The sequence below is a fragment of the Mesocricetus auratus genome, unplaced genomic scaffold (genome assembly GCF_017639785.1).
Source record: "Mesocricetus auratus isolate SY011 unplaced genomic scaffold, BCM_Maur_2.0 Super-Scaffold_4256, whole genome shotgun sequence".
Taxonomy (NCBI): domain Eukaryota; kingdom Metazoa; phylum Chordata; class Mammalia; order Rodentia; family Cricetidae; genus Mesocricetus; species Mesocricetus auratus.
The window spans coordinates 47,882,572-47,909,860 of NW_024429182.1; the positions used below are offsets into that span (position 1 = coordinate 47,882,572).

Below are 27,289 nucleotides of genomic sequence, written 5' to 3' on the forward strand. Positions count from 1 at the left end.
CCTTTTCATCAGAATGTATATCTGCATGGTAATGCCATTTCTCATGTAATTCTCTCTCCTTGCAACGAGCAGAAGAAGATCATGATCATGATCTGCTGTATTATCCTTGCCATCATCTTGGCCTCTACCATTGGGGGCATATTTGCCTGAAAAAGGTGAGCTGTCTGGGGAGGGTCAGGCCTGCTGTCACTTACTTGACAGCTTGTATTCTGCTTGCTTTCACTGTCACCAGACTGCCTAATAAGGGATGGAGGTTAGGCGCAGGAATAGGTGAATGTTAGAGAAACCAAGGAAAGGGATGTTTTGGAGAGAAGTAGGTGAACAATATTTGGGAGTAGGTAGTCATTGAGGGAGATGGGGAGACAAGGTAAAAGTCTGTCCCATGATTGAGTCTGGTAGTATAGTGCTTCTGAACAGCAAGGGATGTTCATTTCTCCTGTAAAATCTGAGCCCTTGTATCTGGAAGTGGTAAAAGGAGTAAGTAAGAATTAAGTTTTTCATTGACCTTACTTTAAAATCCCTTACTTCCAAGGTTAGAACAAGCCAGTACAGTTTTGAGAATAGTTTCTCACCCTTGCAAAGGAGAGGTGGTACCCTGGCCGTGAATACCATGCTGTGTAATACGGTTTTTTTTTTTTTTCCGTTTTCTGTTACTTCCTTCTGCTCTCACAGATGGAATCTCAACAGGCATCTCCAATCTTCCACCTCTCTGGTGCCATCACTTCTCCCCTTCAGAGTCCTCAACAGCTATGCCTCTTTTCATTAGGAAATGTATAACACATGGTACCACTCAACTGCTTATTACATATTACACAAAGGGGGAACAAATTAATGAAAATGCAGAAGTGAAGGGGATATGGGTGAAGGAACAGGAAGCATAGCAATATGTTGCTGGTTTAGATGGTCTTTACAGGGCAGACCTGTTGGTAGAGAAGCATAATGGGTCCCTGTTTGGGTACAACACAGAGAGCCTGAATACTGGATGATGGTGAAGAGGTGGGTATTATACAGTGCCCAACTCATAGGGTCTTAATTGAACTCTGTGAGTCTGTGTCTTAGATCATGGTACTCAACTTCTACTCTTAAGGCTCTTCCAGGCCTCAACCTTAACCAACCAGATGTCTGCTTCCTTCCTGAGGGTCTAAAAATATTTGAAAGCATAGACTGTTTTCGGCACCATGCCTATCTTAACACTACCATGTACCTACTGTTTAGCATAGGTAACTACTTTCACATATTTGCTTACTTGTAGTCAAGCTTTGATTTCAGAGATGAGTTCTTAGGCTGGGTTTTTTAAGTTATTGAGATGGTTTATTACTATCAGAGGCTTATGCAAAAATGCCACAACCCCCATTACTATATCATATACTTTACAGTGATTTTTTTTTTTTTGGTAGGGGGGTGGTAAATAGAAGTTGGGTTTCTATTGGTGGTATAGATTTCTATTAATAGACTCTCATTTGTGAGGCAGAGATGGTGGTTGGTTTTAGGATGAACGCTCATTAACTAAATCTATTCCTCCAACAAAACAAAGACGTTTATAATATGATTCAGCTCCCAATAGCCAACCAAACCAGCACACTTTGTGATCTGGAACAATGGGAGGTGTAAGGGGAAAAAAATGTGATCAGGCTATTACTTCAGATCACACCATATCTGTGTTAGCAGAAACTGCTGGTCAGTGACAGGTACAAGAAACTGGTTCAAGCACATCTCCAATCCAAGGTTTCCATTTAAAATAATTTATTTAGAGATTATTACATTGAAGACATTAAGATAAATTAAAAATCTGGGAGTAAAAATATCCTTTTGAAAATAAGTGAAATACTTCTGTTCTTTGTGGAGATCTTACTTTTTAAGAAACTGGATGGAAAAACAATGTTTTGTCAGTGCGCTGTTTTCTACCCACCTTCAGAAGCAAGAGGTTTAGTACTTCTATCAACTCATGTTTCCTTTAGTTTGAATATGGGATACTGACTAGCTCAGAGAAATAGATTAATCTTGTTACGGACAAATGGAGCTGGAACCATGAAGTTTGGATCACACGGGACCCTCATTTATCCAGCAGTAACTTGTGTACTCCACATACCTTAGATGCTGAAGGGACACAGGGAGCCAAAATGCTAGATAGTTTCAGACCTAGTAAGCACAAAAGGTTTCAACTTTTGTTATTAGTTCTTTTGCTAAATGGTACATTCCTTGTCATATTTCATGTTTCCCCTTCTGAGAATGACAGAAGATGGGTAGCTGGGCATTAATAAATATCTGTTGAACCTACTAATCTAGGTACTGTAATTTTTACCCTTATTATTAAAAAATGCATTTGTAGTGAGCAAAATGTCAAACTAGGCAGTGTGCACATTTATTTCCAGCTGTGAGATGTAAAAACAAGTTTTAGTCCTGGACATATGTACAAGGCAGAAACTAAGAGTTCTACCAGGCTTTCTTTTTTTTTTTTTTTTGAGACACGATCTTGCTTATAGCCATGGCTGGCCTTGAACTAAATTGAGATCTGCCTGCTTTTGCTTTCTGAGTGCTGGGATTAATGACATGCTGTACACAGCTGGCTAGGCCAAATCATTCTTAATCTTTTAAGCAACTGAAACTGACCAGTGAGAAGTTGTACCTTGAGGTTACACTCAGACTTTAATTAGGAACAATCAGATGACACAACTTTTCAGAAGTCACTTACTCATGTGCTTAACTATGGTCCAAGAACCACGGAAGATCCTAGACAGTGAAGATGCAGATTCGGTCTCAAGAGTGTGTGCACATGGGTTCCTGTGCCTTTATTACACACGCTTAGGCAGGTAGAATTTGCCCCAGTAACGCCCTTTCTGCGTCAAGTCATATGGGCTCAGGAATTTCCGAATGCCAAGCATGTTGGCAGTGGCTATGCGCTCAAAGGTCCAGGGATTTTGGTTGTTATTTTCTCTTTCTTTTTGATTCTGGCGCATCTTTTCGAGAGTCTCACGGCTCACAGCCTTTGCTGGAAAGGGCAGCTTGTGGGCAACTAGGTTCAGGAAACCCTGTACCTCTTTAAATTCACAGCGTCCACCTAACTCTACTATGAGGGAGCCAGTCTTCACAGGTGTCACATAGTGATCAATGGCACCTTTACCGCCCCCCCATGCGCTGCCCGACACCTTTGCGCGTGATGGGCTTGAAAGGAGCTGGTACTCGCCATTTGGCAAACATGTTCTTGGGATCCATAGAGCGGTTGATTGTCAGGCGCATCATTTCAAAATGGCCCCAATGGAGGTAACCACCTCCCAGTGCCTAAAAATGAATAGGAAAATTAGAACATAAGGGGACTTAGAAATCTTTTATGGAGTCTATTATGCCTCCTCTTTTACAGTAACTGGCTTTAATGGGACACCTGAAATAAACGTAAGTTCTGACTAGTAATGTGGAGGAAACACCTTGGTTACAGTAATAAAGGACAGCAAGGGCAGAGTCACTCCCAAGGAGAGCTCAGGGGGGGCCTTTTTGCAGATAAGACACTTCAATTCAAGCTGAGGATGGAATGCTAAGAGCTAGTCGAGAGGAGAGTCCCAGAGAAGCACAGATGTAAATGCCCCAACAGAGCAAAGGGCTTGGTGAGTTTGAGCAGAAGCCAGTGTTTGCAGGGTGCAGGAGGAATGCAGAGTGGACACAAGGTTCTAGGGGGCAGCAGCAGCGCTCATGCAGGCCACGGAAAAAGGCTTTATTTGCAGCTACCACTCTGGCTGCGTCATAGCCACTTGTGAGACTACTGTCATTAAGTTTTACGGAAACCACTCAACAAGTAGTGAAGCAGGAATATTTCACTTTTACCAAAAGTTTGAAAAGATCTCGTTTTAATAGGGCAAGTGAGGCAGCACCTCTGTTCCCTGCTTTCGCAGTAGCCTCGCTCACCCCCTCTATAGTTCCAAACCATCTGAAATAGTAAGTGGAGATCCTGGCATAAACATTTACAGTTTTAAACTAAACACTTTTTGAAATAGCAAGATAAAAACTAATATTTTGTTCTACACAATTTCACCCAGATATGAGTCACCTATCTGCTCAGTGTATATTTGTGGTACAGGCTACCTGCCTGTGGATTCTTAGTAGCCACCAGGTAGGTTATCAGATCCACTGTGACAGTATCACAGGGCTTCTACACAGAATTCCATGCTATCCTCATTCTCAAGCATCTAGTACAGGCTGCTGATTTCAATCCTACCCTGAAGAAAGACATAACTCATGTTTGCTTGGGTGCCCAATAACCTCCATCTACATCTACTCAAGAGGAACTGGACTATAGCATCTAGGGGTGGCAGTTGTAATAAATGTGGATGAAGAGAGTATAATTCAAAGAGCAGAAAACTTTGTTAATTTCTTTTATCACTCACCAAAATTGCAAAATTGCCTTCTGTGAATTCAGTGGCCTCAGCTGAAGGTCCTCGTATGTCCTTCAAATTTTTAGGTTCTCTCCTTACTTTTGGCACAAGTGGGACTCTTTCAACAAATTTAAGCTTGGACCTTTCAGGGATGGAGACATCTAGCAGGGCAAAAGCAACCAGGAATAAACAAAGCTACACTTCTCGGGAGACCTACATTCTCCCTATAAAGATTCACACCATCAAGCGGAAGTCTTAGGTCACTGAATAATATTAATCCCAAAGGTTATTACTCTCCTGTGGATGTTTCCAGTGACACTGGAATCTTTCAACTATAACAGTGCTTTCTGCAGATGTTTCTAAACCAAACAAGTAGCCCCTTGCTCTAGGTTCAGCATCTGTAATGGGAATCTTCATGGCGATCAGGTGGTGATCCCTGTGTACCCTCAATCCTGTAAGAAGTGCTGGACTAAGTGTGTGCATCACCACACCAGATGCCTGAATACTATTTGGGGCTTTTTTTTTTAAAGTTTGAATATTTGAAAACTACATACACTAAATGGACAAGGGACGGGGGTATTACAAAGTGAAGGATCAGATGAAAACAAGGGGCCTATGAGATGTTTCAACTGGTAGAAAGCACTTGCTCTCAACCCTGCCCACCTGAGTTTTGCATCTTTAGGGCCCACATGGTGAGAGGAGAGAACTGACTCCCCAGATGTTGTCTTCTGACCTCGACATATACACCATGGCACGAGTGTACCCCCACGCATACAAAATAACATAGTAAAAACAAACAAAAATTGAAAACAAGAAGACATAATTTTCACCTAGATCAAGAAACAGATAATTGGGCAGGTGGTGTTCTAATCTCCATTTTAAAGAGGAACTTAGGGCATAGACATTTTACAATTAATTCAGTTAAAACATCAAAGCAGGAGCATGTTCTTAAAAAAAAGTCACTGCCCTCTGAATGTTAATGGGTACAGAATACTATATTGTACAAAAAATATGGTCTTCAACTGTGCTGTATTTTTCTTGAGAAACAACTTAGGAATTCTGATTAGTATTAACCCTCATTTGGCAACTTCGGAAAAATAATTGTGATTAATAAAAAAAAATCAAACGTGAAGAAAGTATGGCTTCATGACAGAAATAAACAAATCAAGAAACCCCGAAGATTCATCATATTGTCAGTAGAACTATAAAACTGAAATGCCAAGTTATAAAAGCCACCATTAACTTCTATGGGCAACTCCTTCGAAACTTGGTAATGCTTTCTTTCATCTACAAGTTAGTATGCACTTCCAAGAGCATTTTGGGTGCTTTGCCTGCATCTATTGATGGATCCCCTGGAACTGGGATTATAGATGGTTGTGAACCATCATGTGGGGTTCTGAGAATTGAACCCGGATCCTCTGCAAGAGCAACAAGTGCTATTAACTGCTGCGCCATTGCTCCAGCCCGCACAGTACATTAACAATTATGTGGAGAAGACCCTCAGATGCCCGGACTGTTTGCAGTTTTGGAGATCTCAGTATATTAGAGTAAAGGTAGATTTACAGGGTTGCAGCTGACCTGGTTACTATTGCTAAGTGTCGGCATATATGTATCTTCTCTTTAGAGAGAAGATCAAGTCTAATTGATGACGAGCTAGCTCTGACTTAGTAGATCACAGGAGCCACATAGCAGTGTAGGATGCTGGGGAACTAACCCAAGAGTTAGTTGCTCCGCATAGGTGAGGAACTTTTACGCTCTTGGCCTCTAGTTCTCAGAACACTGCTTGTCAGCACGGTAAGCTTTCATTACCTACATTCAACAACAATTGTTGAATCCCTCAGTGAAGACGGAAAGCACCAAGAACACCTAGGATATTTTTTATCATCCGCTGAGGTTCATCAGAGAAAAAAGTGACAATGACAGGCGCTCACCTTCAAAACTCGGCACCGGGAGGAGGGTCTTCAGACCAGCGCTGGTGGGCAGGGCTGCCCAAGGATCTAAAAAGACACACCAAATCACTATTGGTACACTCTGGATCATCCCTGACAGAGGTGTCTAGAGGTGCGGGGCCCCAAGGGGAGCTAGCAGGGTCTCGAAGCACCAACTCGCGCACATGCCCGCCCAGGGATCCGCACAGCGGAGGTGGCGGCAGGAAAGCGCAGGTCTTAAAAGAGTAAGCGCATACTTGGGAGTGTGGGGAGGACGGGCAGCGGAACGTCCTTTTAAAAGACCAAACAGCTCTTCTGACCTGAAAAGTGCACCCGCAGGAGCGGCGCGGGAGTGCGCGTCAGCAGCCTCCACATGGCCACGCGTGAGCGGCCGGGTTAAGATTCTCCGGGCGACAACAGCGCTCCCTCCCTCTGTGAAGTCCGGATTTCAGTCGGCCGGAAGTCACCCAAGACCGGAAGTGACGTCATCCACCCCATTCCCTTAGAGAGTCCCGACGGAAGCGGAGGAAAGTTGAGCTGGATTCTTGGTTCCGGACCAGGTTAAAAGTCTGGCGCGCCAAGCCACACCCAGAAAGCGTTCCGTCTTTCAGTGGGGGTCTCCAGTTTTTCCTGCGTGGTGACCGCCCAGGATTTTCTCCTTGGTGTAGGAAGCTGTGAGAGCCTGAGGTTTGATAGGAAAGTTGTTCCCTTAATTTTCGCTGCTTTATGTCACTTTTCTAGAGGACATTAGGAAGATACCATTGTCATTGGCTTATTTACTGGGCGCTTTCGGAGTTTTGTCCTGATAAATTCACGAGAAGAGCTGTAGCTGGAGTTTTCAAGGTAAAAGCCCAGACTTGGACAGTCCCGACAGAGTTCGATCACTTGTCCCCAATATGCCAATTAAAGAGAAAGTAATGGCGGAAACCTACTGTTCATTTAAAGTGACTTCATTTGAAACAACAGATGAAGGGGCCCGGTGACTATCCAAGACTGCCCTCATGGCCCTGACATGAGCTTCATTTATTGTCTTTTTTTTTCTTTCCTTTTTTTGAGACCGAATCTCTCCATGTAATCCTGGCTGTCCTAGACCTCACACTATGTAGACTAGATGGCCTCGAACTCACAGAGATCTGTTTGCTTCAGCCTTCCCAGTGCTGGGATTAAAAGCATGCTCCACCATGCCTTCAGCTTTAAATTTAAATAGAGGATGAATAGAGGCCCAGGGTAGGGAGTCAGCTAAGACGTATGCATAATTAGGCAGTCTTGGTGAAGGTGTCTGGTTGATCGTTGCCTCAATTATGTTTGGCACCATAGTCATCTCAAGCTGGCAAAGCTTTAACAGAATTAATTTGTTTCTATAAGAGATAAATTCTGTTTCAAGATGCAGCCTTTATCTTCTCAGAAGAGGGGCAGCAGTGTGTCTCCAAGTTTTTCCCTTCAAGAAGTTCAAGAGAAGGAGTTGGAGGGGTGGCTGGGTAGATAAGAGCACTGGCTGCTGTTCTATAGGACCTGGGTTCAATTCCCAGCAGCTACATTGTGGCTCATAACAGTCTATAACACTAGTTGCAAGGGATCATACATCCTCTTCTGTCCGCGCATGCATGTGGTGCAGACACACACACACACACACACACACACACACACACACACACACACACACACGGTATGATTAAAATAAAAGAAGGGAACCCAAGAGGGAAAGTTAAAGACAGTGACTTATCTCTGGGTCTTTAGCCAGAATAAAGACACAAAGTGAAGGTAGAGATTTCAATATTTCTCTCTGCTTTTATTAACTTGTGAGCCCTAGTGATGAGCTGATGACTTTTAAAAATGTTTGTTTCAAAGCCATTGTAATTATTTGCATAGGATTTTTCTCAGCATTACAATGGAAAATTTGAACATGGTCTCTGTGACTTCAGAGACCTTAGTGAATGGACCATACCACAAATTAAAAACAAAGGGAAAAGAAATAATACATAATCATCTTTTTGGAAAAGTTGGGCACATGATTTTTTTAATGAGGTTGGAGCTTTGTAATCAGAACAAGAGGATTTGTATCCAAGATTTTAGGAGACAAATGATATTAGTAAATGAGATATGTCTGTTGTGCTTAAGTCATGTTAAATCTCTGTGTCCTCAAGAATTAATTTGACAAACAGTAAATAAAATCTATAATGCTTTTAGATATACTGGGAAATTGCTTACAAATCTACACACCTATAAAATGCATGTGTTTCCAAAGCGTTGATGCACTTTACAAAGCTATCCTAAGGACATAACTTTAACTTGTTTACTTTTATAAAGACCATATCTCTGCAAAAGGTCACATTTTAAAGGACCAGAGAGGAATCAGGACTCCAACAGTTTAAAAAAGAGATGTAATTCATCCCACAACAGGTGTTACCAATTCCAGGAAGGTAAGCAAGGTGCCTCATCTCACAACAGGTGCTACCCAACACAGGAAGGTAAACAAGGTGCCTGATCAGAGGCAAGCAAAAAACTTACTTGATTGGGAAGAGTCTAAAACAAGGAAACAGAGACTCCTTTCTGCCTGTCTATTTCCTCTGCAATCTCTCTACTTAAAATAGTACTGATCTGAAGGACAGTTTTTCCCCTTAAATTTAATTCAGCATTGTATTATGTAGTATTGAGCGTTTAGGTTTTGAAATTATGTTCTCTGTAAGTAGGAGGGACAATTTCATATTTGCATGCATGTGCAGGTGCCCACATAGGCCAGAGGAGGGAGCTGTAGTTCCAGGGACTTTTAAACTGCCCATAGGTGTGGCAACACAGCTAAGGTACTCCTAAAGAGCAGCAACTGCTCTTAACTGTTGAGCCTTCTCTTTAGCCACTAGCAGTTGCCATTTTTAATTGTGAGAGTAATGAGGGAATACAATAGCAGTAACTGTGGGAACACCAGACCTTGAGCAGAAACCCACTTCCCCTTCTGCCTGGGAGTAGGCAGCTGTAAGACAATGTTTAGTAAAAACATGTTTACTAAAAATGATACAATAGGTTCCTGGCCACTTCCCCTTCTGCCTGGGAGTAGGCAGCTGTAAGACAATGTTTAGTAAAAACATGTTTACTAAAAATGATACAATAAGTTCCTGGGAAAGGCCTTCCCACGGAAACCGCCCTGACCTCGACCTTGTCCAGAGACTAACCGCACCTTCAAAAACCCACACACATCCACCTCTGGTGTCAGAGCAGAACCAGCCAGGGTAAAGGAGAGAGCAGAAGCTTCTCTGGTGGGAGCTTTCTTAGGAAGTTTTTCTTGAACCTTTTTGGAGCCTGTTTAAAGTTTTCTTTATATCATTGAACGAGTCTCTGTGTTTTCAATACCCGACACCCTCCGCACGTTCTCGGACACAGGCCGCGCAGCAGATGTGACAGTAACAAACAGCAAAATATCAGCTCCACAATGGATAAAAGCAGTGAACCAAGGCTGGGCAAAGTGGTAGACTGAAGCTGACGCCTGACAGCATCCCCTAGTTTAATGAATTATAAGCACACAGTGTGACAGGCTAGTTTAATGAATCATAAGCACACAGTGTGACAGGCTAGTTTAATGAATCATAAGCACACAGTGTGACAGACTAGTTCTCATTTCTTCACTGATGAGTGATATCGAGCTTTCCCTCATGCTTTTGACTTGAGCATTTGTGACTTGCTTGTGTGTATATTAGTTTGTTTTTCATACGGATGTTTTCACCTTTCCTTTATCAATGTAAAACTGCTTGTTCAGTCTCTCACAGGCAAACCCTGATTATTTTGACGTGTGTGTGTGTGTGTGTGTGTGTGTGTGTGTGTGTGTGTGTTGAAACTAGACAGGGAACCAATGGGGGGGCAAGTCTTGAGTATTGAGGAGGAAGAAAAGATATGTGACATGAAAACAGAAGGAGAACAAGAGGGACGAGGAAGTTTACCAGCAGGTGATGGGGAGGGGGCTAGGCATGAGGCAGGGGAGAGGATCAATAAAAATGAAGTATGAACACCCCATAATGAAACCCATTTTATGTATACTAATTAAAAAAAGAATATGGTTTCAAGGTTCCTGAATAAACTGCTTAAAGAAGGAAAAAAAAAAGAATATGGTTACTTGTAGAGAGAAGCCTTCCCGCCAACCTGGTTCCAGAGCCACATCAGTCCCAAATAAACACACAGGAGGCTGTATTAATTATGAAGCTGTTGGCCTTGCTTGTTTCTTACTGGCTAGCTCTGACTTAAGTATTTACTCCATAATTGTTAATCTAAGTATTTCTCTTACCGGAGAAAAGGTTCCAGACTTCTTATCCCTATGGCAGCTACATGATGACTCCCTGTGTTTCTCTTTCCCAGAATCCTGCTCGACTCCTAGTCCCACCTATCTTGCTCTCCTATTGGCCAACAGTGCTTTATTGAACAACCAATAAGAGAGAGATTTCAGAATGACATCTCCCATCAGTTACTTTAAAACTTTGTGTTATGTATTGGGTATCCTAACTACTGCGTGCTTGTAGAGCTTGCAGTCATGTGTTTCACCCTGCAGATTGCCTGATCTGTCTATCTGGTCGTCTGTCTTAAGAGGGTGGTGTACTTACTAGGCATGTGCTTGTACTTTACATAGGCCACTCACACATCTAATCAAAGGCACATACAACTACAATTGTGTACACGTCTCACTCGGGGAAAACATCTTCCTTCCTGTCTTCCTGGCAGCATTGCAAAATTATATGTAACTGGAAGGCAGCTATGCTCACCACTATACCACAGAGGTAGACACCCACAGCTAAACACTGAACTTAGCTCCTGGAACCCAGTTGCAGAATGGAGGGAGTGATGAGCAAAGGGGTCAAGACCAGGCTGGAGAAACCCACAGAAACAGCTGACCTGAACAAGGGGGGAGCTTATGTAACCCAGACTGGTGACTGAGAGGCCAGCATGGGACTGATCCAGACACCCTAAATTTGGGTGTGAGTGAGGAGGCCTCAGCAATCTATGGGGCCTTAGGTAGTGGATCAGTATTTATCCCTGGCATACAAATGGACTTTGGGAGCCCATTCCACATTGAGGGATGCTCTCTCAGCCTGGACACATTGGGGAGGGCCTAGGCCCTGCCTTGGAAGATATGATAGACTTTGGAGATCCCCCATGGAGGGCCTCACCTTCCCTGGGGAGCAGAGTGGGGATTGGGTGGGGGCTGAAGGGGTTGGTGAGGGGCGGGGGGGACAGGGGAGGGTGAGGGAGCTGGGATTGATATGTGAAGCAAGCTTGTTTCTAATTTAAATTAAAAAGATAAAAAAATAAAAATATAAAAATGTAACTGACTGTTCCTCCAAAGTTTAGGCATTACCACTTGTGGCCATTAGACGGCACCAATGTGCTTTTGTAGTCACACACCCAAACCAAGTGCATTCTTGAGCTCTATGAGTTATATAACCCTGAGCATGAGTTTGTGGTCAAATTACATTTGAATTCGTCCTGTGTTGTGTGTGTGTGTGTGTGTGTGTGTGTGTGTGTGTGTTTTATTTCTGGTTGTGTAGGTATCTTATTATAAACAATGTACATATCTTAAAAGGTTCTCTTCCTTTTCTCTTCTTTCTCTGCATAGATCCCAGTCTGGCTCAAATTCTGGATTCTGTGAACCCTCCTATGTGCTGGGATTACATGCCAGTACCACCATGCCTTCTAGAATGACAGTTCTTTAACATTTTCTGAACTAAAGATAGACCAGGTTCCTCATTTTACCAAGGAGGAAACTGGTGTTTTTAGTTGGCTGGATGCTTGCCCAGGTCAGTCAGCGTCCTTATTACAAGCACGTACAGAATGGTGGCTCAGAGCCTTTTGCTTCTCTGTCCAGATTTCTTCTCACACAGTATTTTTAGACTATTATTTTATTTTGTGTATGTTTGGTGTATGTGGGTGTGCATGTGTGTGTGAGTGTGTATGTGTGAGGGTGTGCCTGTCCATGTGTGCACACATAGAGGCCAGAGACCAATCAGGTGTTTCCGAGAGTGTGCTCCGCATCATCTTAGCCTTTGAGACAGGGTCTGTGTCTGGAACTGGATCCTGTTGTTTTGGTCAGACTGACTGGCAGGTACGCTCCGGCCACTTGCTTATGTCTGCCTGCCCAGTGCTGGGGTTATGGATGTTCACATGATCCCATGCCTGACTCTTTTAGGTGGTGTTAGGGATCCAGACCCAGTTCTTCATGGTTGTACAGAAGGTGCTTTATTCACCAATCCACCTCTTGATCAGCAGGGACATTTTTCAGTTTTAAATTTTATGTGTATGGTGTTTTGTGTGTCTGTATGTGCATGTGTATCTGTGCACTGTGTGCATGCTGTGTCCATGGAGGCCGGAAGATGGTGTTGGATCCCCTGGAACTGGAGTTACAGAGAGTTGTGAGCTGCCGTGTGGGCGCTGGGAATTGAAGAACAGCCAAAACCTAACTGCCCCATCCCCAAACCATGAACATTTTAAAACATGAATTTACCTAGAAAAATTTTTAGAAATAGAAGTTATGACATCACATACTGAGCTACAAACCATTCTGGAATTGCATGCAGGATAATTTTGTTTGTTTCATACAGATGTGTTTGTATGTAGTAGATGAATTGTAAAGGAGCACTCAGTATATGCAGCACAAGTAGTTTTTTTTTTGTTTTTGTTTTTACGAGACAGGGTTTCTCTGTATTGTTTTGGAGGCTGTCGGTCCAGCCTGACCTTGAACTTACAGAGATCCACCTGCCTCTGCCTCCCGAGTGCTGGGATTAAAGGCGTGCACCACCACCGCCTGGCACAAGTAGGAGTTTTAATGGTTCATCTGTAGTAGTAGTGAGTGTGTAGTTTAGTCCAGAAGGTTGCACCGATTTCCCCATCACTGGCGCTTTCCTTCTCTCTTGCCATAGGCGTAAATGATAACTGACGGTCTGTTTTGAGAAGCCAGACATTTTATTTCATGAGTCACAGTGGTGAGTACTGCAGGAACTTTGCATCGTGCACAGTTTATTCCACACAGTGGCTCTGTGTTTTTTTAAAATCAGGGATAGAGTAGCATTGCTAACATCCACTTTTCTTGGCATAGATTTGAAACGAAATAATAAAAGCCACTTCATCCTTTGGTCATATTCAGCAGGAAACACTCCTTCTCAGTACTGGGTGAAGTTGGCTGTGATGTGCTCATAGTTGGAGGGAATATAGTAAGCAATACCTGGAAAGAGGCAGAGGATAGCAAATGTCCACGGTGCTTGTAAACTTCCCATGCCAAGACATCAACCCATTAAACTTGTTAGAGGGGTAAGATCACCATGGGGAGGAGTGGGCAGAAACATGAGTTTGGGATGTCTAAGGATTTCTTTTAAAATACTTTTATTGTTATTACTTATCCATGTGTGTAGGTGCATGCAGGTCAGAGGACAACCCGTGAGAGCTGATTCTCTCTTTCTGTCATGTGGGTCCCAGGAATCAAACTCAGGTCACCAACCCTGGTGCCAGGTGTCTTTACCAGCTCTTGCTAGCTTGCTAGCTCCGTTTAGGTCTTCCTTCCTTCCTTCCTTCCTTCCTTCCTTCCTTCCTTCCTTCCTTCCATGTGTGTGTGTGTGTGTGTGTGAGAGAGAGAGAGAGAGAGAGACAGAGAGATAGAGAGAGAGAGCATGCTTACGCATACCACATGTATGAAGGTGCTAGTGGAAGCCAGAAGAGGGACCTGGGATTGTAGACTGTTGTGAGTCACATGATGTGGGTGCTGGATTCTCTGCAAGAGCAGTAGCTGCTTTTAACTGTGAAGCCATCTATCTCTTCAGTCCCTAGGATGGATGGGCTCGCCTTCCTCCCTCCTTCCCTCCCCCCTCTTTCCCTCCCTCCCTTTGTCCCTCCCTCCATCTTCCTTTTTTTCTTTTTGGTAGATACTTTATTTTTCTCTTGTATTTGCTTTTTATTTTACTTTACAAATATCTATGGATTTCTCTTTTTCATCTTTTAGCTTACCATTTTATGGAGCATGTCTTTTGGAGGTAACCCTTTAAGATGTGTCAATCTATTTTCTCTCATGTAGAAAATTTTGTTAAATATTTTCTCTGAAATGTTATCCTTTATATTAGAAGCTTTATCTGGCACATAGGAACCATGCAACATAATGGCTCAAATTAAAGTATTTAAGGGAGAATCTCACTTATTTTTGGAAGATTTTATAAGAAATAGGAAGGGCAGTAGGCTGAGAGTCTTTCATAGCAAGTAGGATGGATGATATTGATATATTTTTTTTTGTTTTTACGAGACAGGGTTTCTCTGTATTGTTTCGGAGGCTATCGGTCCAGCCCGGCCTCGAACTCACAGAGATCCGCCTGCCTCTGCCTCCCGAGTGCTGGGATTAAAGGCGTGTGCCACCACCGCCCGGCGATGTTGATATTTTTTATCTCTTAGTTATTCAGGCAACAGGAAGTATGACAATTTCATGCCCAAATGTTTTTGAATCTGATATCTTTACTTTTACTGTACTTGCTCTAAGAGAAGGGAAGTAATTGACATAGGAATAAGCCCTTTTAAAATTTCAGAATGATTTCTTGAGAAATGACAATAACAGCAGCACTTTGAACACATAATCTGCAGAAGATATTGTAGTTAATAATTTAAAACAATTTTTCTAATCCTTATAACAGCCCATGGAATGGTATTTCCATCTTATAGCTATAGACACGGACTGCTTACTTGTGTAATGTAAATCATGACTATGAGAGGAGCTTTCTATAAAGCCTGTTGATGTAGCTCATGAACTCTGACTGGCCAGTTTTTCCTAACTATATGGTAGATGGCAAGCAAAATATCTCTCCCATGGTAAAACTGAACAATGGAGCCTTGAAGGTACAGCACTGGCCTCCTATGACTCTGTTTGGATTTACAGTCCTTTTCATGGTAACAATCAGTGTTAGGTAGACATCTTAGACAAAACCTGCCTCAGTGCTCTTTAAGTGGCAAGATGTTTCAGCATTTATGCAAACACTGAGGTTTTGCTGGAGTCTGAGTTTCCTTCTTGCCATGTTTACCACATAAATGCAGTTACAAACATTCCTTTTTGTGAGAGAATAAACAGATGGTGAGGGCTGAAGTTTTGACGAAGCTATGTTAGAAAGCTCACTTGTCCTGGAGTTTGGAAACCTGGACCTGGTTGCCTGTTCTGTTGAATTTTAGGCTCATATTTCATTGCATCTCATGGTGATGCAATATTCTGAAATACCTCTTGCATTCTAAGAGATTGGAATCTTTTTCTGGACCTCACTGCTAGGGTTGATAATACAACTTGAGGTCATTTAAGACTTAAGACTGTTATCTTACTGAGTACTCAGCCTATTTGCTTAACCTCCCTTTCTGAAAACAGTGTAAGAATCAACACACTTGCCTTGAATTTCCCATGTATTCAACTTTTACAACTAGAGATAATGCATAGCTGTGATATTAAGTTCTTTTTTTTCTGAGACAGGGTTTCTCTGTGGCTTTGGAGGCTGTTCTGGAACTAGCTCTTGTAGACCAGGCTGGTCTCAAACTCACAGAAATTCACCTGCCCCTGCCACTGGAGTTCTGGGATTAAAGGCATGTGCTACCACTGTTCGGTTATATTAAGTGATGTACTCTTTCATGTCTCTGACCCAGAACATTTGCTGAAAGCAGCAAATACAGAAGTTGAAAGTGACTTCCCCAAGTCTACCATTACGTTTGAAAGCATCTGTGTATGGAAACAGGTTTATAAACACTGATGTTTGTAGTACTGCTAAAGATTTCTGTAAAGTATTCCATTCCTTCCCTATGTGATGCTCTCTTGCTGTTCAATAAAGACAGCAAAGCCCTTTGTGAGAGACAGACAAGCAGTCATGTAACAGACACAGAGACACACATACAGACAGAGAAACATGACAGAAACACACAGCACACACAGACCAGACAGATTGACAGATGACAGCCTTCTTCAGGTAGGCACAAATTCATGCACAAAAAGACAAAATGTGGAAGACACAGGTTTGATGAGGTAGAGAATTCAAATCTGGACTTGCTGTTGATGAAATGGCTCCAAGGGCATGTGCTTTTATTTCTTTCCTTAATGCTACACTGATACATTCTTGGTTATTTGGAGTTACTCACCAGTATATATAATCCACATCACATCTCTTGGATTTAGTTACCTTGCTGTAAAAAGAGTCACTAATAATTGCAGAGTATTTAAGTAATGACTATATATTATACTTAGTTTCTATACATACCCTATTATAAGCATGCACAGTATCACATTTACCAAGTACATTAATTAAAGAATTAGTAAAATGTGGCCTTCCAATGGGAAGAAAAACACATTCCTTTGCTTTTCTTACCTTCATTCAAAGGTGTTTTGCCACTAAGGATCTCCCAGTATGTCTTTTGATTAACATTTTCAGCAATATTGTTGATAGAATAGACCATAAGGCCCCAAGATGTCATTTTGGTTTCAAATCTAAGAATAAAATGTAAATAGCTAGCACCTCAGTTGAAATCAGGCAACAGGAGGCAAGATGGAGGGACAGATGTTCAAAAGAAAAAATGCAAATGGCTGAGGATAGAATCATGGAATTTCAATGAATAGATAAAAGGGTTTTCCTTTGTATTTTTACCTGAGTAGGTTGATAGGTACTTCCATATTTAGATATTCATGTTTTGTGGATGTTGTTTAGAACAATAAACAGTTGAGTTTGCACAGTATGTGTTTGCCAGATTCTATGGTTTTATTTCTGTTTGGTATGGTGAGAACTCCAGACTAATGAGTACCTTCATGTATGAACAATAAATAAAACATTCATACTCTTTATAGTACATACATCTCCATGACTCAATTAGAGCCCAAGGTTTTTCCCTTATAAAGTATTGCATGGCGATAAAGGACGTATCCACCATAGAGGACAATGTACATGAGGATTGTTTGGGGATGTATTCTATTATTGATCAACTTTAGTGATGTTCAAATTCTCAGAGGACCATATACAAAGAACCATGGAATCTGGTACCTTTGACCTCCATTGGTACCTGTACTCACATATACATACACGTTCTTCACATAATTAAAAATAAAGTTTAAAAAGTAAGGGACTCAAATTTTAGGGAAACATACACCAATCCATGAATATGATGAATCTTAACTGTTTGAACTATGCATAGAAAAAATCCACCAGATTATGAAATACCTGATTATATTGTGGTTGTGGAGGCATTTTATTCTTTGTGTTTTTTTCTCTGCAAGTTTCTATTATGTATCATGTGTCATTTTTGTATTTGAAGACAAAGGAAAAATCAGCAATATTAAATGCTAAACTTGTAAAGTATATCCAGAGGGTTTGGGTGTCAAGTGTCGTCTTTTGGCACGGTCCCTTGACTCCTAAACTGTGACCTCCCTATCTTCTTCTATTGCTTCCTCTTTTTGTAAACGGTTGACATTTCCCAACATTTAATTCTCCCCTCTGATCCATTTCCATATTCTACTCTTTCCTAACAGGATAGTGGGTAGAACATGAATTCCAAAGACAGTCAAATCCATGCTTAGCTCTGAACCCTGTTAGTTACATGTTGTGTGATCTTAAGGAGGGAGAGAAGGAAGAAGGGGAGAGAGACAGAGAGAGAGAGAGAGAGAGAGAGAGAGAGAGAGAGAGAGAGAGAGAGAGAGAGAGAGAGAGAGAATGAGAAAATGCAAGGCTTGGGGGTGGCATAATTTGCACCACTCACTTGAACTTGGAGTCTTTGCGCTGTGCTTCTTCTAGGACAACAAGTAGCACAGATCCGCTTTTCACACTAACCTCGATGGTCCAATTGAAGAGCAGGTCAATCCCCTTCAGCTGGTTGGTTATGGTGTATTTGACAGTAATGTTAGATACTGAGGTGGGGATGGGGGTAGGATAGTCAGTTACAATTGGTGGCACTCCATGATCTGTGAGGAGCAAAACAGCCAAGTTTATTAAAGATTTTGGTGTTTGAGTTCTGGATGCAAAAGTCATTGTTATTGGGAGTTTATCCGAGAAAATTTCAAGAAAATAGTAACCTTTAGGTTATTTAACAGAATAGAATCTAGGCAAGGACTCTATGTTAGACTTGTGATGTCACTGGGAAGCGGCACAGGAAGTGAGGTTAAGGTGGTGATGTTTCGTATGATGGCAGTGGGTTTGCATGAGTTTGGCTCCTGTAGATTTGATGCTGAAGTCTATGAGGTGCTTATAATTCCTTCCTGTCATGTGAAACTAGTGAATGCAAGAAGAAGTATTTGATAAGAAAAAATGAATCAAAGGAGTTGATTTCAGAGACTTTTTCTGGAATGACAAGTTTTAGGAAGGCTATGTATAGGCAATCTGAATTTTAAATATTTCAGTATTGTATTTGATTGGATACAAAAATGCTATAAAGTAACATGTAAGGTTTCTACCTGATCCTGTTGGTGTTCTGTGAGTGTTAGGCTGTCAGTATTAGATCCTTAAAGCTTGGGTGAATTTCATCTGTGCCTTTAAGCCTTCCAGATATAATCAACAATTGATTATTAGTCTCCTCCTCTCCTTCCTTCTCCTCCTCTTTTGCTTTTGTCATGTAGATGATGTTGATTTTTACTTAACGATGATTTCATTACTGTAAAGACTATAGCTTTGTCTATATGTCTGTCTTCCAACTTTGTAAAGAACAGATAAGACATGTGTGATGTCTGGTAGTACATTTGTCAACTGAGTGAAGTTCCCTTGGTGACCATGGGCCATCTACCTCCTTAAAGGAGGTGTCCAGTATAAGGAGCTGAATTCTGAAGGCTAGGCACTTTGGCTGTGTGTGTGCTATACACATGCTTGGGGATTGGAGATCCGTTGTAGCTCTACCTATCTGGGATGAATTGACAAATTGATCTTATATGCCATTCAACCTAAAGCTACATTCCATTATACTGTAAGTATACTTTATGACATAAGAAGGGGAGGATACTGAAAAGTTCTTACCAGGACCACAAGTTACTTGGGGCACGTCTAGGTAAGTCTTGCCTTTCAAGATTGGGAGAATTTGAGCAATGGACATGGGATTTTGGAATTTCCCCTGCTTAATCTCCTTGAGTATTGTATCCATAGTCTTCTCACAGTCCCATTTCTTCGTAGGTTGCTCAGGTGTCACAGAGAGAGCCTAGGACAGAGTGGGCAGGCATGGGCAAGGATAAAGAAAGAGAGGAAAGATTAGGTATGGCAAGGAGCTGGCTCTTATGAGAGATGAACTTTATTGCTAATCATTATAATCTTCTAGAATCCAATCTGAAGCAGCAGAAGATTTGGAATTGTGCTTGTCTTCCACAGTGTCTGTCCCATGATAGTCATTGAAGGACTGGAGGTGTAGCATGGTGGCAAAGTATTTGCCTAGTATGCATGAGGTGTGGGTGTAATCTTCTGTCTATCAATAACAAACAAAAGGTTGTTTAAAGAAAGAAATGATGTAGGGGCTGGAGAGATGACTCAGTGGTGAAGAGCCCTTCCAGAGGACCTTGGATTGATTCCCAGAACCCACACAGCAGCTCACAACCATCTGTATCTCCAGTTTCAGGGGACCCATCATCCTCTTATGACCTTACCCTCTATGGCCCCAGTATTAGGCATGCATATGATGTATAGACATATAGGTAGGCAAAACACCCTATACACACAAGATAAAATAAAACAAGTAAAGAAACAAACACTGACAAGTTCTTTTAAAAAAATAGCCACATAATATCTGGTCAATGACTAGAGTCAGGAAATACTGCTAAGACTGCTATATTTGGACCAGTACACGCACTAGACTGTTTTTGATCTGTATTTTATGCACACCTTTTGGTGGAATTCTCCCAAAGCATGTGTCTGTGCCAGGACTGTCAATCATAGACTCCACAGCCCTGGCCTTGGGATAGAGTCATGACCTGGGTTGCACTGGACTCCTTGGGAACAGTGACTGGTGGATGCTTGCACCGATCAGTTCTTCCCTGATACACCAAAACTGAAGGTGAAAGTCATTTCTTTTGCTTGTGTATTTCAGTTGGTCTGTATGAGTAAACACCAAGCTGTCATTGACCAATTAAATTCTACACAGCAGGAGAGAATGAGTGAGACCAGGTAGGAGAGACAGCTAATAGTAGTCCCTGATATCATTATTTGATCATTTTATTCTGGTTATTCTTGAAACAACTTCATCTAGCCTTGGAAACACCCAGGTATGTTTTAAGATTTGGGCTTCTGGTACTTGCGAAATGAGTCTGGGTTACTACAGTAAGCAATTCATTTATTCTTGCCTAGTTTTCTATCTTTGGGGTAAATTAGAAAGTGTAAATCCTGCTTGTCTTTGGAGGGGGTATCATTTGAGGGTCCAGTGGGCAAGTGTGGAAAAGCATTTTGCAAGGCATGATGTGGAAACTACCATTGCATACTCCCTTCCCTTACAGTTATGCCACCAAGTATGGGAGTGAGCTGTATTGGCTAATGACAAATTTGCCTGAAGCTGGAAAGAGAAAATGGGAGAAGGTGGAGGGGAGTCAGAGATGGTTGTTCTAGCTAGGGAAAGCAGTGTGGGCACTTGGACATTTGTGACAGGTATGGTCATCCTGTCAACTTTAGCAAATGCAGACCATAACTCTCCATCAAGGTCACTTTACAAGGCAGTTTGGTCTAAGGCACTCCTCAGCAGGCAGGTAGGGAGAAGTCATGTGTCTTAAGTGACAAGAAATCTACATGGGGAGTGTTAGCTGGATATGGATGAGGTCTTGCCCATGATAGGAAAAGCTTTTATTCTCAGGTATTGTCTACCAGAGTGTACCTAGAAAGTGGTGCAACCTCAAGTAGAGTTCCTAAGCCAAATCAGCAAAGTAAACAGTCTGGCATTAAAGCAGTCAAACTCCTTAGACAAGGTTAAGCACGTGACTCCACCCTGCCAAACCCAGTCTTAAACTCATTCCTTCAGGCTGCCTGCTTTCCCCAGGAATTCCTAGACATGAGTTCTGGGGATGATTTTGTATGGTTCAGTCATGGGAAAAATTTTTTTTAGTGATAAAATTCCAGTGACCATGACAAAGAAGCTGGCTTTTCTCTTAGTCACTTCCACGTATGGTATTTTGGACTGGTGATTTGTCTTCACTCTTATGTTTGATATTGACTATTATATGCTGTTTGGACTCTTACCTAAATTTTTAGTGTGTGGAGGTAACCAACACTAGTTTCTCTCTTTTTTTCCCTTAGGAGATGATTCCTTTTAACAGTAACCGAGAGCTACACAAAGCTTAAGGCTGACATTGCAACTCCAGCCCTCTCCCTTTCCTGGAGTTTCTGAGGTTGGGAGTTCATGTTGCAGGTTTTCTTTTAATTTCATAAGCTATTTAGACCATTAATATCTCAGTATGGGTTAGAGGATATGACCATTGTGACTCTAATTTCTGATTCTAGTTGTTAATCTCTCTCCACAATCATGGATACATGTGCTTTCCATGCATGATTCCTGCTTTAATCAACAGGGGCTGGGAGATGGTGATGGATTTGAGGCTGTCAAGTAGCATCTTTCCTAATTTAAGCCTGGAGATATGTAAGGGAGGCATAGAATGGACTGCAGACCCAGCTTCTCAGACTTGACTCTGCTATTTACTGGGTTATTTGTGTGTGTGTGTGTGTGTGTGTGTGTGTGTGTGTGTGTGTGTGTGAGAGAGAGAGAGAGAGAGAGAGAGAATAATCTTTAGATTACTTATATCAGTCATTTTAAATACAAACCATTTTTTTGGGTAAAGATAAGCAGGAAATAAAGAACACTTCCCTGGTAAGTTTGAAGCAGAAGATTCCATCAATATTTTTGGAAGACTTACTGTCATATCAGTATGTATGTACCAAACTTTCAATAGTGTATGACCACTACTAGTAAACTGGTTATTATTGGTAATAAACCCTGAAAATTCTTGATTTATTTGTTTCATTTTTCCAAGAAAGGAGAATGAGTTCTTTTAGGTTTGTGTTCACATTTTATCTGTGAGCTAACATATACCCTCATTTTGCTAGTGGAGAAACTGAGGCCAGGTAGTTCAGGAATTGACCCCAAATCACATTAGTTGGACTTTCCCAGGCATGCTAGTAGACACAAAGTCCCTTGGTCCTACAGTTCAGAGTTATTATTTTGGCCTAAATTAGGAGCATATAGTATGCGTTTACCTGCATAGCAAGGCCAGTGCTGTAGATGTCTCCGATGATGCCATCAGGTTTGACCCTCAAGCTGATATTATCCACAAGAATCTTCAGTACCTCACCAAACAGGTCTCTGTAATTTTCCTCAGAACCTACAGGAATCCTGTTGTACATGCAGGTCAGGGCCAAGGTTGATACTGCTCCTGTGTCTGGAAGGCAGAGGGTAGACAGACCCCCCCCCCACCATAATCACCACCACAGCCAACATTCATCAGCTACTTATTGTGATCTGGTTATAGGAGCTCCTTTAGTTCTTGGGATCACCTGTGGAATAGCACCTGTAAATGTCTTCATTTAAGAGATGAGAAAATAGGAGCTCAGAGCAGTAAAGTACCTGCCTAAGGCCACACAGCCTGTAAGCAGCAGGGTCAGATTTTAAAATAAATGTACAACTGAACAGCTCCAGACTTTAAAACCTTAAATAGTGTAAATGGCAGTGTGTTCGATCCCTCTTCTCTTATCTCAATGTTGATCTTTTGAGATGTCATCAGTTCGGGAAGGCCTAGCTGTCACACCTCAATGACAGCTTCCTGGAACACTAGTCTGAGTCTCCTTAGCATTTGTGGTTTATTCCTTTTTCACTCTGTCAGCATTCTGTGTCATGTGTGTGTGGTTCCTGGGCTTTATGCATGTTTGGGCAGTGGGAAATTTACATCCATCATAGCACCCAGCACAGAGACTTTTCATTATTTGCATGTGATAAACATGTGTGGGCCAAATGAGCAAGTTCTGACAAGACTAGACCAAGTAAGATGCTATCAAGATGGCAACTTTTATTTCACTACTCTTCCCACCTCATTTGAAAATCTCAAAGCTCCATTAAGAGTGATAGCGTTATTGGCACTGAAGACAGCCGGGCGGTGGTGGCGCACGCCTTTAATCCCAGCACTCGGGAGGCAGAGGCAGGCGGATCTCTGTGAGTTTGAGGCCAGGCTGGACCGACAGCCTCCAAAACAATACAGAGAAACCCTGTCTCGTAAAAAAAAGGCACTGAAGATAAAGAAGTCCTCCTCACTTACTGAACTGACAGAGGTGCCCCAGCCATGTGTGATGTTCCAGATAGAGAGGGATACCAGCCTGTTCTTGATCCCCAGGAAGGGTGCTAGACTGTATCCACCTGCTTGTCTGGTAGCAAAAAGAAAAAGCTTGCATTTGAGGCCTGTGGAAGTGAGTGAAAGTCTGAGATGATATTGCTTAGAGAGTGGCAGAGGGCCATGACAGTGAGTCCATGCCAGGATCCCCAACAGAGGAAAGATCATTACACACAGAAAGGCTGAAGGAAGGAAATAGAACCACAGAGGAAAAGGATCCATTCATAAGCAGCTCAGTATGGGTAAAACAAAGGGATAAGAAGGTCCCATGTTAGTTTCAGTAAATAACTGTTTGGGGCATTTGGTTGGAAAAAGGAGAAACATCTTGTAATACAGAGTATGGGAGAATTAATACAAATTAAGGAGTGCAGAGTTGGGGTGAGGCAAGGCATCTATGTCCATTTTATTTGAAATAACATGTGACTTGTGACATGTTTAATGTCCCAGTGGAGATCTGTCATTAACTTACATGTCCAACTAACATTTGTTCAATGTTTTCATCCGCCCCCACCCGCATCCTCTCAGCTCCACCTCCATGGAAGGTTCCTCTCCCTTACTTCCCCTTCCATCACTACCCCTTGTCTACTGTGGCACTGATACTCTCACTTTGGTCAGTGTCTGATGCCATCAGCTTACCCACATTGAAAGGAGAAGGGTCCTTCATCAGGGTCTTAGCGAAACGTGCTGCAATGGGCAAGGTTGCCTCTGAGTTCTTCTGGCAGAGCGCGAGGATCGCCAGGCCAGGTCCATAGAAGGCTGAGGCATCAGCCCCGGGGCCTCAGAAGACATTAGAGAACCATCATTAGATTAACACTTACCATACTGGAGACCACTAGAAGTCCTGTCACCATAACAAGACACACTATTGGCAAAGGATCACATCAGTGTTCTCAGAGTGAGAATGTCATCTGCATCTGAGGAGAAGAGGGACAGTGCTGACTCTGGGGGGATGATGGCTGTCCAGTCCATGCTTGGGGAGTTGGCTTCTCTAGTTCATTTTAGCTCAGAAGTGAGTGTCGCACTGGTGGGACTGTCAGAGCAGAGGCGATCTTAGTCTCTTCCCTGACTTTTCACTCTTCAAACTTCCATAATTTTATTACCGGACTAAAAATTCCCAGGAAGGACCCTGCACCCCACTCTTCCCTCCCTCCCCATAAGGTCTTACTTGAAGGTTCCCAGTTCTCCATTTTCTTTTGCAGAATGGATACTTGACTTTCAGTGTCTCGGCAGGAAGAGGTGAGAGCCATAATGGTGAGGGCGAGCTGCCCGCTTGTCAGGTCTATGGAAAAGATCAGAACGATGAGGGCAGGCATTCTCAGGCACAGCGCCACCAAGGGCTAGACTCAGGGTTGCACTTGCTTTTTAAACTTATAGTATTATGTATTTATTGTTGTCATTATTATTATTACTGTGTTTTCCTGTGTGTGTGTGTGTGTGTGTGTGTGTGTGTGTGTGTGTGTGCAGCCACAACACACATGTGGAGGTCGAAAGGCATCTCTGTGGAGTCAGTTATCCCTTCTAATGTTATGTGGATTCTGGGACTCAAGCTCAGATGGTGACGCCTGGGTAACACATGCCTTTACCCAAGGAGCCTATCTCTCATCTGCTGTTCATCACTCTCCCCTTTTAAGGTTTAAGTTGCGCTGTATTCCTGGCTGGCCCGAACTCACAGAGATGCTCCTGCTGAGTGCCAGGGTTCCAGGTGTATGTCACCACACACACAGAATCTCCCAGCCTTATACCCAGAGCCCCAAATTCAGGATTTGGATTTCTCGGTAGTGCATTCACATAGTTTTAAAATCTCTTTTTTTCTAAAGAAAGGCATATGGAAACAAATCTTTGAGGAAACATTGAATTTAGTGCTATCTATATGACTCAATGACTGCATAATGAAATTAATTATTTAATATAATTGATATATACTAAGAAAAAAATCCCTGCTCTCTATTTAAAAAAGAAACAAGAAAACTCGTGAAAGTCTGTGGAAACTTACAGGCAGAAAGTAAACTTGGTTATACATCTAGAACCTCAAGGCAAACTTATGGGAAGTAAATAGACCCTAGACTTTGTTGTTACTCTCACTATTGCAATTGTTTTGTCCTTAGAGGGCAAGGTGAGTAAGTGGCATCCAGTGACTTGTTCATAAGCAGCAGATTCGGAACCAGAAGCCCTTGCTTCCCTCTTCCCTGAACATTCTGATGTCACACATGTTTATTTACAACTGTTTTGCTGCTGTGCAGGGAAAGATGAATGAATTGGGATGGATGATGACATAGACCTGGGGTCTGGGGTAGCCTGCATGTAGAAGATTCAGGGAGGGCTCCAGTGTCTAACCTGCACTGTCAATGGCCATGAGCTTGTTAGTCAGGAGCTTCTGGGCATCCACATTGTAGGTGCCGGCCAGGTTCATGGCAATGAGGATGCTGGGGTTCACGAAGTCTGACCTGGCCACTGAGGTCTCCATGAGCACTTGTAGGCCATCGATCCAGGGCTGCTGTTCTGGGGGGACAGCTGAGGAAAAAGAAAGCCACTTGCCACACCCCCACCACTCACTCCTCATCCCCTCCAGCCCTCACCCCTTCCCCAGAAGTACAATTCCTGTGTCCTTTAGGCCTTTTAGCAGAAGGCCTGGGAGGTTTGAGGATCCAGTGATGCAGAAAATACCAACATTTCTTTAGAGGCTCATCAGTCCTTCCGTCTTCTCCACCAATCTCTGTCTTTAAAGTAGTTTCTTCCATGTGCTAGCTTTAAGCAGTACAGCTCAGAAGTATTTAACATGATTTCTAATCACTTCCTAGAAGTCACTGATTTCTTTTTCATCCACTTCCCTCTACTCTTCCATGAAGAATATTGATGATTTGAGGCATAATCTGCTCAGCAAATAATCAAGCCTCCCATGTGGTCTTAGTTACCACTAAGTATCTATCTTGTTACAGCAACCAATATTTTTGCAATCATAACTCACTCTCTCTCCATAAAAAGTGCATTGATTCGACTCTCAAAGAATTATGCTATGAAGTCATGAGAGGTGAGTATGTCTCTATCCCTGACCTGTGCCCACCTCTTCAGAGCTCCTCTAGTGATTGCTGTTCTGCCGCTTTCCCATCAGTAGAACTGTGCCTGAGATCTCTGCCTCTGTGGAGGGAGACTACTTCTTTGCCAGTGCAACAATCACCACACTCACAGCAAGAGCTTTGGGCTCGGGTGCTGGTTCCTGCCACCGTCCAGAAAACATAGAGAAGGCAGAGGGTAAGCTGAGCCATGCCACACTTTCTCGTCCTGTCCACGTCTCCCTTTCCACTAACACCTAATATTTGCTAATGAGGTGTGTCTCTCTCTTATTTTTATAAAACAGTCTGCTTCAGACCCAGCCACTCTTAAATACCTATGCTGACCCCTCCTACCTTGATGTAACTCAATCCCATTTGCCTATCTGAATTTACTGTAGAGGCCCTCCATGGTATGTAAAGGTGACTTCTAAGCATCAGAATGATTTAAGAACCTGAGAGTTGGGTAACGCAGCAAAGAAAATGAGTATCTCTTAACAAATTCTTGAGTAATTACAGGTAGGAAATTTAACTAATACGTGAATATAGAAGGAACTCCTTCTAGGCCAGTAGCCTCCTGATGCTTGTCTGCAATGATTTCATTAAGGGTTACGTGTTTGGTAGGCACTAGCTCATTTCATTGTGCAGGGAACCCTT

General features: G+C 42.4%; 3 protein-coding genes across 9 annotated transcripts in view; 1 reads left to right on the forward strand and 2 right to left on the reverse strand.

Annotated features, from left to right (window-relative positions):
- Positions 1-2,277, forward strand: part of Stx3 (syntaxin 3) — a 41,535-nt gene extending 39,258 nt beyond the window's left edge. For 2 of the 4 annotated variants that reach the window (XM_040747137.1, XM_040747134.1), the window contains one exon: positions 73-2,277. In XM_040747137.1, the coding sequence (XP_040603071.1) occupies positions 73-150 (78 nt within the window). In that variant the 3' untranslated portion in view covers positions 151-2,277. The remainder of the gene's footprint in view (positions 1-72) is intronic. The other 2 variants (XM_040747143.1, XR_005877756.1) reach the window with 2 other exon arrangements.
- Positions 2,278-2,627: 350 nt separating this feature from the next.
- Positions 2,628-6,774, reverse strand: Mrpl16 (mitochondrial ribosomal protein L16). Its single transcript, XM_005063817.4, is given in 5 exon segments — positions 2,628-3,128; positions 3,130-3,279; positions 4,377-4,525; positions 6,296-6,361; positions 6,613-6,774. Coding segments are annotated over 5 exon segments (756 nt in total). The 5' UTR covers positions 6,668-6,774; the 3' UTR covers positions 2,628-2,792.
- A 6,435-nt stretch (positions 6,775-13,209) lies between these two features.
- Cblif (cobalamin binding intrinsic factor) lies at positions 13,210-26,928 on the reverse strand. 4 transcript variants are annotated; one of them, XM_005063816.4, is made up of 9 exons: positions 26,770-26,928; positions 25,920-26,096; positions 24,751-24,864; positions 24,222-24,362; positions 22,462-22,643; positions 19,258-19,435; positions 18,014-18,215; positions 16,636-16,754; positions 13,210-13,487 (listed from the first exon to the last, which is right to left on the reverse strand). In XM_005063816.4, exons 1-9 carry the CDS (start codon positions 26,846-26,848, stop codon positions 13,426-13,428), a joined length of 1,254 nt encoding a protein of 417 aa, XP_005063873.1. In that variant the 5' UTR covers positions 26,849-26,928; the 3' UTR covers positions 13,210-13,425. The 4 variants fall into 4 exon arrangements, with proteins under 4 accessions (XP_005063873.1, XP_021081350.1, XP_021081347.1 ...); XM_021225691.2 differs by lacking the exon at positions 26,770-26,928 and adding an exon at positions 26,647-26,763; XM_021225688.2 differs by lacking the exon at positions 26,770-26,928 and adding an exon at positions 26,254-26,574.
- Between the last annotated feature and the right edge of the window lie 361 nt (positions 26,929-27,289).